We start from the raw sequence: 14,702 nt of genomic DNA, 5'->3' as shown, positions 1-14,702 counted from the left end.
TTGTAATGAATGTGTTTTAATATCTAATGAAACTTCGTACGAGCAATTTTTTACAGCATCCTTGTTTCGTACAATATTTACAAAAAACAAATACGCCAGAGGAAATGCGAATGTTAAGAAATGACACCGCATCTTTTTCTTTCAGCACCTTTAACCTTATTTAAGCATACGTTAAATGCTTATTAACGAACTGCAACTCGACAACTGTTGATACCTCACTCAAATACCAGTTTATGAAAATAAATAACTTATATTCTTTGTACATAACGCATGGATGAACGAGGAAATTACCAGGCTTAATCCCCAATTTCAAACCTGAGGCGCCGGGCTGTGTATGGACCATTTGAAGCTTTTGCTTTCGACATTACAAAGTTCTACCTCGTTTCAGGAAGGAAGAGAAAACAGTACACCTCATTTTTAGTCAGGCAACAATCAACAGCCTTGAGAAATGAGGTCTGAGAAACGAGCGCAGAAATTCCATACTGATGATGCGTCACCATCCAGGTCTGAGTGCTTTTGACTGGTTAAAGCAAATTTCCCACGCAGTATGACCAATCAGAAGCACTAGCTAGCCTGAGTATCAGGCGTTTCTGGGGGAAAAGGGGAAAGATGAAAGCGAAAAAGGGAGAGAGCTGAAGGAGAGATATCTCCTCCCCTTCCCCCTCCCTCATCTAAAATCTCCTCTACCATAGCCCCTTAAGAAGGCCTGATACTCAGGCTACACTACCCAGTATGGAATTTCGCGGGAAAACCAGTGGTGGCCTCGCGAAATGTCGGCTGTTTCTCAGGTTATAGCGTACCCGACTCGCGTTTAAAATTGACTGACTGACTGACGGTTCGTCTTCGTGACGTTTGACAAAACCAGCTGAGCCCCATGTCACAGTGCTACTGCGGAGTAACAAGCTTTGACAAAACTTGGTAAAAATTCAAAGAGGCGTTCGCACTTGTAACCCGGGACATCAGACCAGAACAATTGCAGAGTGATAAATTACCTAGTACAGATGTAACAGTTGATCGTTAGTTTCGGTTCATTCAACTGTTCCTCATCGGTTTGATTATTCTCAGAAAATCGTATTAAACAAAGCATTATGATAGAGACGGATAAACCGTCTTCTAGCCCAGCCCTTGTTTGGGATTCGGGCAATTCGCTGATGGTTTCAAAAGGCTCTAGTTGCTATCTTCTCTCTAAAGGATCAAGCTTCGGAGAAGGTCTTCGAGGACCCAAAGGTCTCGCCGGTGATGGTGGTTTTGGGCCATTGTGCTGTGAACAAAACAAGCAAATAAACAAATCGTTACTAATCGCTAACCCCTGTACAAAATCACAAATGATTTTCTCGATCGGTTAGTTACATATCAAAGTTTAAAAGCAAGTAACTCTTACAAACCCAGTCTAGGATGTCGATTGACGTAGAGGAATACGAGTTCTTGAATCCTGTCTTCTGACCTACGACACTTTCATTTAACTTCACCTGCAAGAAGAAAATAATTACTTTATCACAGGATTTAACGACACCACAAGCAGCTGTACTGAAAAGCAGCCCCGCCACACAAGAGACTGTGATCCAACACGTATATGTTGCAGGTATAATTTCTTATTTTAGGTAATTTTTGTCTTTCTTTTGTTTCAAATTCATCAGCATTCATTACCATACCCTAAAACAAAGGAAAAGCAAAATTAACCGAAATATCTACTTACAAATGGAAGAGATGGCAAGCGTTATTGGAGCTTAAGCAACCGACGACGACTGATCGAGAACGTAAACAAAAGACAACAGCTTTCTTTTTCTTTCGCTCAACAATTATACAGTCCTTTAGAATTTAACTCCAAAAAAATTTGTCAACATCTGACTAATTAAACGAGATGGAGTAAGCGCAATAAAGTTTGAGGCAGCGCGAATTCACTTTTTAATTGAAGTGACGTGACGTTTGCGTAGCCGTCGCAGTCGTTGAAGCTCCCTGTTGTTTTAACACTAAAGGACGATAGGGAGTGTTATGAATAAGCTTCCAGCAAGGCGAACAGCCAACATGGTTGCCGCGAACTTTAGTTTAGCAATCATTAGTGAATTTATGGCTTCTTCCGAAGGAACATTTCAGCCCCATATGCTGGGGGCAACATTTCCCAGTAACGCTCTTCGCACCTGCCTTTTAAGACGAATAGAAAACAAGGAATTTCTAATTACCTGTAAATCAGCTTTGTCTTTCGCCCATTTTCTCACATTATCAGCCAACTAAAAAGTAAGAAAAAGGTTGAGACATTAGTAATCCTGTAACTGGGAGGTTTGCATTTCGAGTATGATTCCGACATGGGCAGCAAGAGCGGCGCATTAGCGAGAGCTGACTTGCCACCCACTATCACGACCCAGGTTCGAATTCCAGAGACGAAGCTTGCATATGCGGATTGAGGTTGTTGTCTAACTTCTCCTCAGTCTCACTCTAAGAGATACCTCCCCGGGTGCTCCGGCTTCCACTTATGACGTACCACCATTTAATTTTGTTTATTACGTTTCCTTCAAGAACACGGAAACAATTTCTGTTGACAATAAGCTCTTCAACAGTTGCAGATATTCTCAGTTGAGAAATAAATGTTGTGTTAAACTTGTTTGTGTCCGTAGAATTTGTTCTTACCAGGTGTATATTTGTGATATTTAAAAATATAACTTGAGGATAATCTTGAAATCTTGCTGGCCGAGTGCCCCGGTAAACTTGTTTTCGCCACCATTTTACAACATACCTGTTTTTCTAGTGCAACAATGCGGCCTTCGGCTTTCTCCAGTTTTTCATACAGTTCAAGGCGTTCCATATCGGACATTGGGCCGTTCTGCCAAACAAAATACACAGCAATTGCAATTTCTCTTTATTTTAAAGTAAAAAGTGCGAAATCAACACGGTTATGTGTGATTATGCATTATCCCCCAGTTTAACGTCATCAAAATAGAAGCAGCAAAAACGATAGAAAAATACACTTCTCATAAATAGCACGAAAACCTTACAGGAATTAAAGACACAGTTTACCCCTCCAGAAGCTTACGATACTGGGAACGAGGGATTGTTCGGGTGACGTGAGATAGTTTTGGATAGGGGGATGGTTTCCAAAGGCAGTCACTAAAGCTAGCATAGGTCTGTCTAGACTACGAGCAGTCTCTCTTTTTTCTTGGACCGTCGAGCAAAACGCCCAAGACACGCAAATGACCACGCGCCGCCCTCGTTTCTCGCGTCTCGCGTCTCGCGGCTTCACCGCTCAACGCTCGCGCGCGCGTGCACTCCCCTTACTAAATCTGAAGAAAAAGAGAGACTGCTCGCAGTCTAAGGTCTGTCTCACTGTCTACACAAGATCGCAGAAATCCTGATGCTAAGTTGTGTCCCTTAGTCTGTCCAAATTTTCTGGAGAGGCGCACCGGCCAACAGAACCGACGGCTTCGGGACAGCCTTGCGTAGCGTAGCCATGGAAAAAGTGTACAGTAAATGCGAGAATTAAGGTTAATTTCCTAAGACAAACAAATAAATAAATTTTCATCCCTGACTTACACTCGCCACATGCTTGTCAGGGGGAGATCTGAAACAAAAGTAAAATGTCATTTAGACCCGGACGGAAATGCAAAAGGAAAATCACAGATAACTGGGAGATGTGCCGACTAATCCGTGCAGCATTCCGATGCTTCAGTCACAGGCTTAGCATGGATGTCTCCCCACCGAGCTACCAACGAGTAAGTTCTCGACAAGGGGGTTCGACTTGGAATAGGCTTAATCCTTATCCGTGAGTCAAAAACCTGTTCGCAAGCTGCAGTAACTCGTGCGGTAGACAGTTTCTCCCGGTTTCCTTCTTTGTAAAGTCATATTTGCCATAAAAAGTTAAATTATACGGATTCTATATGCTAGTAAACGTCCTGTCCACAATTTAGAACAGTTGTTTTTAAAAGTATGTTGTAAACATCGGCGACCCAGGGGCAGCTTTTCGGAACGATGGGATTTTCTTGAACGAAATTTTAACCAGAAGTAAGAAAAACAAAGAAAAATATTGGTACCTAAAAATCGATGTAAAAGTATTTGAATAAAATCAGTGCACCGGACGCTAAGCTAGGAGCCCGGAAGGGAAAACAACACTGCTCCTCGAGGGCAAAGATTGTACAATAAGTACTTCGAGATTATTATAATTCCAATCATGATGTAAACTCATACACGTGGACATTTGCAAGACATCGACAGTTTTGGAATTTGCTAAGAAAAGCGACAGATATTACACAGAATGAAGGACAGGAGTAGTAGCACAACCAATCTCTGGTCGAAACGAAGTATTCAGTCCTCTTATTTTTGTCCAAATATAGGGAGGGGGAGGGGGACTCTTGCCCCTTCCTTAGACATGTCACTGGGACTGTGTACCTTGGTAGCTTTTGCTTCGCTTCAGCTGTCTTCAGCAACTCCTACAAAGTAACAAAAGAAAGGAGGCAGTTGCAGTCAAACCTTTCTCAAGGATAAAAAGAAGTACAACCGAATCTTCACGTTCTACCAACCCTAACAGGCGACCCGTCTATCCAATCGAATACCGAAATCAGTTTTTTCCAGACAATGCATTAAAATAGTCGGCGGCTTTCGAAGGCGACCACAAAGACTATCGAGTCGTTTTGGGTGGTTACTTGACCGCGCTAAAGATAACAAAATTATTTCATTTTGCCGAATTAAAAAGAAACAAACAGCAACATGCTCTTCAGTGTTGCTGAAAAGGTTTCATTTAAAAGAGACTACAATGCTTCTGCAATAACACATAATTTCATTTTAATTCCAACAAGTCAGGACCACAACGTCTGTCGTAGTTCACTTTGGAACTAAAATTACCAAGAGCAGCACTTCAAAGGCTAAGCTTCTCATTTTCACTTTTCAAAGTGTAAAACGTAACCAATAAAATGCCAGTTTAGTTTACTTTTTTTAGTTAACTGATAAAGTTGCTAGTGATTAAACATGCAGACTCTTCGGCACTGTTTGCGTCACTGACTGAATTTGTTCGGTGAAGAAAACATTTCAACGAAATGAAACTCGTTATTACGAGAAGAAAGAAGGCATGTTTGAACAGTAACAAACTGTTTTAAACGTAATTAAGAGTTTTAATACAAGGTTACCAGTTTGTCCACGAGATATTAAAACGAAATAATACTAAACTGGTGGTTTTTTTCTGTGTACCTTGTACTGCATGACTTCCGCTTGCAGTTTGATGTTTTGTTCACTAAGAGTTCTGTAAGTGTCTTTATTTTCTTCAAAGAATAACACAGAGAAAAATAATAAATATCATTTTCAACATTACTGACATATATCTCTTGCACGAAATATTTATCACGTAGGGCGAGCGCTCTATTTCCAGGGGCCCGTTTCTCGAAAATCCCGATAATTAACGGGCCCGGTAAGCTGTCTCCGTTTACAATAAAGATCGAGGTTTCAATAGTTTTGCATCTAACACGATAAAACTGTCAGTTAATGAAACAAAATGGAGTAGTTTGCTAGCCAGGACCCGCGCTCTTATTCTTTATATTTCGATTTGAATATTTGATTTCGGGCCCGTAAAGTTACCGGGACTTTCGAGAAACGGGCCCCTGGGCCCTTAATAAAAGTCAAAGTCAAAGTCCAACATACCACCGTTATACTGCGGGCCTTTTCCATGTTTGGCTAAAAGCTGCTCAAGCTGAACTATAACCTGAAGTGAAGAGCATCACGTGCATCAAATTAAAGGTTAGATCAAATCTGTTTCATGTGGGCGATGTGCTTAATCTCACGCAGGTAGGCGTTCATGCTGTGGATCAATTTCATTCTCGGTATAAATTTTACTTACGTTATCTTTTATTTATTTATTTATTTTTTAACCAAGGATATAATCGGATCACTATAGTTACGTCGTCTCTCCCTGGATCTGAAGCTAATCCATTCAAGGCTCAACACAACATTCTGAAAGGCTTACCGACCTTCCCAATAGCTTAGCTAGTCTGTAACTTAACCGAAGAGCCAACTTGATATTCTTGATTTGCTACATTGCATTTTGCCCCCCGGACAAGTTAATTTCGGAGGCGCTTAATTCCAGACCCTTCCCCTGGATCAGGAAGGAGTTGAAACTTTCGTTTTATTAAAAATGCTGCCATTGCTAAACGGTTTTTTCTTACTTTCTCTTGTTTCTTGCAAGTATCTTGAATGGTCTTGTACTTCTGAACCTTACTCTACCAAATAAGACAAAGGTGTTATATGAGCTACAGAAGTCAAAATATAATGCCTTCGTACAGATTGTACTTTGGCTTGCGCAGTGACTTCAAAGTCTGATGGCAGTAATAGCTTTTTTCACATTTATATCACTTAAACTGCTTAGAATGACTAATTTCGTTCCTCAGCCTCGGAACACGCGGCACTCGAGTTAGGTTTCATATATAACGAAAATCGCTGCTCCTTCTAAATCTAGGAATCAAAAACGCTAAGTATGAAAAGGAAGGCGTTTTCAAAGTTAGCTTGATCTGGTTATCTGTGTGTATTCAATTACCTGCATTTTTTGTAAAAGTGCTTGTTGGCCCTCGTGCGCTTCCTGCAGCTTCAAAAACTCTTTTTCCATCTCATTTTTCTGTTAAAATACGAAATCTGGTTAGTAACGCCATTCAACTTCAAATCAAAAGATATGAGACAGTAAATTTTCTGCTCGAATCGGGTGAAAATATAAGACAAGTTACAATTTCTTAAGTCTGAAGCATCAGACGTATGCTCCCTCAAACCACCGTTTGGGCCGCAACTCAATGATACTCAGCCCCCCAAATTTTCTAAGTTACCAGTTCAAAATTTCTACGATTTTGCAGTCACAAATAGACCTTACCCACCTCGAGGCTTGGGTAGACAAAATACAGAGATCTGGACAAAATTGTCCATCCGAGCCTGGACCTCGCATTGTTGTGTGTGTACATTGCAACGGATTGCGGGAAAGGTCAGTAAATCGCGAATATTTTACTTTGCGTTATTCACTGCGAACTCGGGCGCGTTAAAAATTGCGTTTGAAAACTGCGACAAAAATAGCATGAGTGACTAAACCCTTAAAAGTCGAATCTCCCTTAACAAGAAAAAGAAACAAACATTCGCGCGGAAATACAGCGCCTTACACATAACTTTTAAAGGAAGAGTTCAGCTAAGATGAACAACAATGTGAAAACTAAATCACACCACAAGATAAAATAAAAATAATCTAACAGACACCCTCCGACGGAGGCAATGATTAATGTTGTGCGTGCAACGTTACCATGATGAGTTCATTTTGAAGATGCTGAAGCCTTGTTTGCAAATCCTGTTTCTTCGAGGATTCATCTGCGAGTTTCTTTTTCAGCAGAACTTTTCATGGAAGGAAAAAACACATATCATTAACTTACAAACATCATACGTGGGTCTCCTTTTATGTCCCAAACGCTTTCATTTGCTCTTTATTTATCGTCTTAAAGTAAGAATCCTCGAAGGGGAAAAAGTACTTTCTACTATTAGAAAGAATTCGGCCCGGATTAACAAAGCCATCTTGAGAAACATTAGCATTGTAGAGACATCTTCAACTGACGAGGAGGTCTTCGTAAGTCCAGCACCTGGGCCATTATGTTACAATTTACTGATAAGGAAATGACACGCGGTGTTTCTACCCTTGGCTATTACGCCTTATTTCTCAGTAGACCAAAAAAAGCATAAAAGGGATTGAAAGGCTGAAAAACTGGATACAAACCTGTCATTCTAAACTGTTCACAGTCCCCTATTTTTCCGTAAGATCGTCAAGATCGAGCACTTGCTGTAATGGGCGGCCATCCTTGTTATCATACGTACCGAGGGGGGGGGGGGGGGGGGCAAGTGTCGGGACCCCGCAGGTAGGGTACACTCACAACTGGAACCAATAGAGCGTTTTCACTCACGTGACCAGCAACTATGCAAATTTATTGGAACAAAAGAAAGCGTTTGCATAAGAAAAGAGTTAAACTCCCACAGGACTGGTTTGGGACACCAACATGGCCGCCGTTTCATTGTCTGGGGACACCAATATGGCCTCCGTGACGTCATGTGAAAACACCCTATATGGCCACCTGTTACGGAAAGCGCTCGATCTCAAAGGTCTTGCGAATCTAACGGGAATAAAAGGAACTATGAACGGTCTACTACCACTCCAGTATGTTTCCAGTTACAAAGCCGGCGTGTCAAATAAAAGACGTTTACCATAGATTTTCAATAAAAGTAGAACTCATTTTAACTTACCGAATTTCTGCACCAACTCAGTATGAGTTACATTATCCAAGTCTTTTGAACTGACCATCAGTCTGGAGATCTCGTCATGCTGACCCAGTTCCCTCCGGAGCCTGCTGTTGGCTTGCTATGGAGTAATAGAGAATAGTTGCACAATATTTAAGCTCGGTTATTAAATAAGCGTCTGATATAACTGTTCACGAAAAGATAGAGAAGATGAAAGCAAAGAAAGGAAAAAGGAAAAAAAAAAAACAAGAAAAATATCAAGATCTTGGGGGGTGAAGTAGTACCGGTAGCTATGGGAGTGACATCGAAAACCATTAGCGGATCATATTGGCGCCAAAACCATGGATCCGCACGCGAGCCTCAATCGCGAGTTGGTTGAGCGTATTTTGAACGCCTAACCCCAGTCACCTTCTCCATTTTACCCACGCTTAGCGTCAGGCCACTCGTTTAAAGATCGCACGAACTCGTACAACCAACGTTACAAAGACCGGATACACTCATCCGCAGCTCACAAATATTATGGACGCTCGGGACTGCAAGCTAGGCTCCGATGTAACTATGAGGTGAGAGAAGAATTTTCCCACAAGCATGTGCAATAGAGAAGTAACGTATGTTTACAATGAACTAAACCAGCCGAAAAACAAAATAATGACAAGAAACGGATGAAACAGCCGACATTTCGCGACGCCACCACTGCTTTCCCCGCGAAATGACGTCTGAAAAACGAACGCAGAAATTCCATACTGATGACGCGTCACTACCCAGATCTGGTAGGCATCTGGTTGGTTGAAACAAATTTCCCACGCGGCACGGCCAATGAGAAGCACTACCCAGATCTGGGTAGTGACACGTCATCAGTATGGAATTTCTGCGCTCGTTTCTCAGACATCATTTCTCGAGGAAACCAGTGGTGGCGTCTGAGGTGTCGGCTGTTTTCTCAGGCTAATATTTTTTAAGTGTTGAAAGATGGAGCTCAGTGTCCGTTACGAGGAAATTTTTGTGTTGGGACAGAAAAAAAAAACACTCCGTACATTAGCGACAATCCGTTATATCTGAAGTTTGTTTACGTCAAAGTCTAACATTTGTGGGGAATTTAGCTTATATAAACGAGGCGTCCGTAAGGCGAGAGTTGATTGAGTTTTTTGCACTAGTTAACCAACAGTGTGCGCACGCGAGTACATACCTCCAATCGCTTGCAATCCTCTCGCACATGGAGGAGATCTGTTGCCATCTTTCTCATTGCTGTTCTATAGCGATCTACTTCCTGTTAACACAATAAATATAACATAGCTTAGTGTAAAGCAATAACTGAAATTAAATCCCTTCACACGCAAAGACGATCTTAAAAGCGGTTTAGTTCTATTAAACTCTTGAGTCTGTGGACGAAATCCTATAGCAGATGTAACCATTCAAATGATGACAGAAGCACCACCTGGTTAGTCCAATCGATTCGGTACCGGAATGTAAAGCACTAGGCCCGTGTTAATTTTCCGGAGGACCTTATGGGGTAGAGCACTTGACTGCAGAGCTGGAGGTCATGGGTTCGATTCCCGGGCGCGGACCAACACCCAGGGTCTTAAAATAACTGAGAAATGAAGGTAATTCCTTTGCCCTGCAAATGGCTAGACCTTCGCGTGGCTCGGATGATCACGTAAAATGGCGGTCCCGTCTCCAGTGGGACGTAAAAATAGCGCCATCAATTAGTACTTTCGTACTAAATACACTGACACTAAAATAAAGTGCGTTTTTATGGTCGTATCTCATATTGCTTTTATCTAATCTGACTGAGAGACGTGAACAAACACAGTGACCGTCCTCATCTCATTTCACAATCACATTTGGGGCTATGAATAATCCATTACTTCACTGACTGTAAACTGCGCAACAAGAAGTCTGGCAATGACCCTATACAACACTTTAAATAACAAATATATCCAAAACAAAGATAACTTCCTAACAATTGGCATGAAAAGATTTGAGACACCGTCGTATAGTGGGGTATACTTGGAAAACAAAACAGTCGTGACCCCTACCCTAACCCCCCTCCCACTGCCCCCAAATAAAGTCGCTTTGTTTTTCTGTTTACTATAGGTCATAGGTATCTTCAGTTCGGGAAGGAAGGTTTGCTTTTTCCTTTTTGAAGTAGATAGAGTCGTGAAAAAGAGAGGTGTCATAAAGGTCAAAGTGCCTAAACTAGCTAAACTGTAATTGTCGCCGATGACTGTAGACATGAATCACATTCACAAAGCTAAGTAGTTTACTGAACACCTCTCAGAAACAAAAGCACTTAAGTGTGACGAAGTTTACTTATTTTTGCACCTTCATTTGATAATCCATGACCGCTAAGTCCCTGATATCCATTTTTCCTCTGACCTGAAAGAGACATTTACTGACCTTTAGTCGATATGAATAAAACAGTCCTCAAATGATACGGCAAAAACCACCTGGTACCCAGACCTCCTACAATGCGGAAACCAGAGGGGTAGTTTCTTGCTGTTGTGAACGGGTGCAACCACCAAATGACGTAACACAAAAGATTGAAAATACACTGAACAATACGCACACAACAACAACATAAAAGTTAACCAACAAAAGTGTACGCAAAACCTTGGTGACGTGGTACAAATTGCCTTTTGCCGTTTGCAGTTTGCGGTACAAGTAAATCTAAATTTTTCTAATACCTGATTCGACTGTAAAAGAATATGGTATGGTGTGGTATAGAGTAATGGTGGTATTGGGCCCCACTACCTTCACCTGTACAAGATTACACCGAGAGCCTCATCATTAAATAGAGCGACACTGCCAACTGGTAACGCCAGTTGCTTGACACTGGCAAAAAAAATAACGAGCTCTTCTGGTGCATTTTTAAGAAAATTCAAACAATGCTTACTTCTGGAGGAATTTGAATACTGCCAGCTGCTTCAATGCTTCTGAAAGAGGAACAAAACATAAGGCTAGTTTACAAGTACAACACAAGACACTTACAAGTGAACCGGTGCGATGCAAGCAAAACCGCGCTTTGTATTTGTGTTTGTACTTTTGTTATGTTCGCATCATCCAGGTTTAAACTTACGACACAAAGAAACAACTAAAATACCCTGGGTGCCAAAGACTTTTCACGCGCGGTTACCAGTTACGCTAACGCAAAAAAACGTACTTTATTTTAGAATGTAAACACGCCGCTGGCTCGGCTCAGCAGTATCCCGCCAATACGGAAGGGCAACCGTCCACGAAAATCGAATACGTCTACAAGAATACGCAAGTGCTAACTGACGACACTGTTTTTACGCCTCCTACTTGGGGACGGGCCTGTGATTTCAACGTGGTCATCCGATCCAAGTGAAGTTCCAGTCGTTTACATGGCAAGGAACTACCTTCTCCCTCAGTTATTTAACACCCTAAGTACTGACCGTCCGTTTCAGGGAATCCAGCACGCGACCTTCCAATCGTTTGAGTTAATCCTGTTACAGTCTTAACAGTGACAAGCGCCTTCGCCGCTGGTAGCTTCGCCCCTGGAACGAAGCACCCCGCCGCACAAGAGAAAAAGCCTCTGCTACCTAGGGTACACTTAGGTATAAGCTCAAGCGGGAGAAAAACTAACAATTTTTGTCCTCTTGTGGTTTCGGCTCTTGCTTTCATTGTTGTGTAGCAGGTGTAAAATGGAAGGAACCAAGCACCCAGTGAAAGCACAAGCAATGATAACATGAAACACGTCACGAAACTGCCTTTTTCCCGCAATTATATTTTGGACTCGTATTTCCTTTTCATTGCTTGTATAATAAAGTATACTCACCCTCTCTCCGGCGGAGTGGATACATTTGGGGATGACAAGTTCGCCAATGGAACATATTCCTTGACTGGTTCAGTCTTTGGTCCAGCATTGTATAGAGAATGAAAGTGTGGTAGAATAGTTTTCACCGCATTCATTGGAGGAAGACCATAAGGGGTCTGATAATAAACAAAGAAAGGGGTTACCATTATATTTCAATAATACCTTTACAGTATTATGTACATTATCTCCGCAAAGGAGTTGAAGAGTGGTGGATTCACCCAAGAAAATAGTGGTAGTCCTGTGAACTTAGAGATTCTCGCGCATGCGCATTTGTTAGTCTAAGACTACGACCTTTTTTAGTCGTTTTTCTCGCTCAGCACCTTTTTTCTGTTGGTGTCTTCGTGATGTGATTTATTAAAGTTTTAAACAGTTCTCACGGAGCAATCATCCGGAAGAACACCTAGCGCTATGCACCGACCCTGAGTGGGAGAGTTTAGTGCTTTATTTTACCAAATCAGATCCCCTTAACAAAAACGAAAAAGTAATCTTTGCAACTAAAAGAAGTCACTTAGTATTAAGAGCTTTGATACGATTACGTTCCAACTGACAGCTGTTACAATAATTTTTGGGATTTTGTTAAGTTCATTTTTTAGATTTTGTTATAAATTCGGTAAGAACAAAAATTTCTATCACCAGTTCACACGGACAAGCCAAATTTCCTTGCTTTCTTGGTATTTGATGGTAAAGCTGCTTCATTTATCGCTAAAATTTCGTCTTCCGAAACTGTCTCGAAACGAGAAGCCATTTTTGCCCCTGTCCCAAAACAGTGAATAGCCAGTGATATTCTGGGTTACGAGAGCTGATCAAAACGCGAAAATTGCCATTCACTGATTTAAACTGTATAAAAGTATTGGTTCACCAGGGCCCAGTTGTTCGAAGGCCAATTAGCGCTAACCCGAGTTTCTTTTTCTTCTGTCCAAAAAAATTTTTCCAGATAATTTTCTCGATTCTTTTTAGAGCATCAAATCATCAAATTGTAGACAAAAAGAATAAAACTGAAGTTGCTTTTTAAGCTTTCATATATTTGCACTAACCCTGGGTTATCTAAACCCTGCAGTGAACAACCCCGCCCTGTGAGTAGGGTCCAGATGCGCCCGCGGTACTTCCAACCCGACCCGTCGGATGAGGAGTACCGCGGGCGTATCGAGAGACCCTCGGCTGGAGACTGAGCCTACCAGGTGCCAGGCGAGCGGCGCTGAGAAGGGATTTGAATGTTACAGTCAAACCAGGTCAAGCGTTCCCGTCGCTAGCAAACTAATGAATTCATTAATGGCAAAATGATTTCGTTTGTTGATTCAATAATCCATTCATAAAATGAATAATCCAACAGTCAAATTGGACCTCGATTCAATAATTAATTTTGATTTGGTTTATGAACAAAATCTACCTGTTCTTTATTCTTGTCTGTTGAGTTCAATCGTATTTGCTTCCCTTTTCCTGCCGTTTACGATTGCGTTTTTAATTGCCTTTAATCAAAAGAACAGCTTGAATAGACAGACCGCAAATGCAAAAAAATCTGACAAAGGCCGAGGATCGAAATCCACCAATCACCGCACATACATTGACCTCAGTTTGACTATGGTGTTTTCTAAGAGGTCAGGTCCGTTGCAAACAGTTTGTTTGGGTTTGAACTTCAGAACTCGCCCTAGCCTGAGATCATGCCCTCTCCCTATTATCCCTAAAAAAAAACGCCTGATCGCAGGTTAAACTCGCCCGCACTCGACTCGAAGAAAAAAAAGTGTAGTTTTTCAAAAAACAGTAATCGAAGCAACATTCGATTATGGAATCGAGGCTAAATATGAATATTGGATCGTTCATTTTATGAATGGATTATTGAATCAACAAACGAAATCATTTTTCCGTTAACGAATTTATTAGTTCGTTAGCGACGGGAACGCTTCACCTGGTTTGACTGTAAACTGAATGCTGACGTTAGAGCTAAACCATGTTACTTGTAATCTCGACAAAAGGACCCAAATTATTATCGCACCTGCTCTGCCGTGTCAGCTGGCTGATGAGTATTATAGAACGATTGTCCTTGCTGTGTCTGCTGCTGAGCTGGTGCCGTCCTAAACACAGGCAATGAAGACAGATGCGCTGCTGTCAGTTGCTGGTCTGGTCGCTGGAAAAGTCAATAGTACAAGTACAATTTAATGTATAAGCGATGCTAACGAAGCGTGAACAAGAACGTTGGATATCGACCAAGTTTTGGTGTTTTTGTTGTTGTTGTGTTTTTATAGACGAATTCGAGCTCGATAAAAATGCAAAAAGAGTCCAATATCCCGCTCCCTTGACCGAACAAGCGTGTTCAATAAAGGCTAAATTAAAAAGTGTTTTTAATGAAAATCATTATAGCACGTGATATTAACCTGGAGTTATGTCAAAGGTAGATTAAATATGATCGTCCGTTTAAGTGTAGTCTTGAGAATAGGACTGTTGGTGACAGTGATTGATGTTTCCACAAACTGCGCGGAAGTCATCATCAGCGTCAAAGTAAAGAGTGTATCATTAGTAAATGGTGTGGAGATTCTGTTCTTTCACCTCTTGGTCAATTAGGTCGTGACGTTATCAGTAGTGTGTTAGTAAAGATGTGATGTTATTGGCTTAGAAGACTCTATACTGGTATATGTTTAGACAAAAG

The 14,702-nt window shown here is 41.4% G+C and overlaps 1 protein-coding gene across 3 annotated transcripts in view; it reads right to left on the bottom strand.

Annotated features, from left to right (window-relative positions):
* The window catches only part of LOC140941003 (coiled-coil domain-containing protein 33-like), a 28,655-nt gene continuing 13,953 nt past the window's right edge, over positions 1 to 14,702 (bottom strand). Inside the window, exons 12-28 of one of the 3 annotated variants that reach the window (XM_073389956.1) lie at positions 14,052 to 14,183; positions 12,023 to 12,177; positions 11,120 to 11,159; positions 10,549 to 10,602; positions 9,413 to 9,493; positions 8,236 to 8,350; positions 7,250 to 7,338; positions 6,509 to 6,586; positions 6,141 to 6,194; positions 5,620 to 5,680; positions 5,173 to 5,243; positions 4,378 to 4,418; positions 3,526 to 3,553; positions 2,732 to 2,821; positions 2,181 to 2,228; positions 1,386 to 1,469; positions 1 to 1,261 (exon numbers count right to left, since the gene is read on the bottom strand). In XM_073389956.1, the coding sequence (XP_073246057.1) occupies positions 1,175 to 1,261; positions 1,386 to 1,469; positions 2,181 to 2,228; positions 2,732 to 2,821; positions 3,526 to 3,553; positions 4,378 to 4,418; positions 5,173 to 5,243; positions 5,620 to 5,680; positions 6,141 to 6,194; positions 6,509 to 6,586; positions 7,250 to 7,338; positions 8,236 to 8,350; positions 9,413 to 9,493; positions 10,549 to 10,602; positions 11,120 to 11,159; positions 12,023 to 12,177; positions 14,052 to 14,183 (1,308 nt within the window). In that variant the 3' untranslated portion in view covers positions 1 to 1,174. Of the gene's footprint in view, positions 1,262 to 1,385; positions 1,470 to 2,180; positions 2,229 to 2,731; positions 2,822 to 3,525; positions 3,554 to 4,377; positions 4,419 to 5,172; positions 5,249 to 5,619; positions 5,681 to 6,140; positions 6,195 to 6,508; positions 6,587 to 7,249; positions 7,339 to 8,235; positions 8,351 to 9,412; positions 9,494 to 10,548; positions 10,603 to 11,119; positions 11,160 to 12,022; positions 12,178 to 14,051; positions 14,184 to 14,702 lie in introns of all 3 variants that reach the window. The other 2 variants (XM_073389957.1, XM_073389955.1) reach the window with 2 other exon arrangements.

This window comes from Porites lutea, chromosome 6, assembly GCF_958299795.1.
Source record: "Porites lutea chromosome 6, jaPorLute2.1, whole genome shotgun sequence".
Taxonomy (NCBI): Eukaryota; Metazoa; Cnidaria; class Anthozoa; order Scleractinia; family Poritidae; genus Porites; species Porites lutea.
This window is presented reverse-complemented; position numbering and strand designations above follow the sequence as displayed.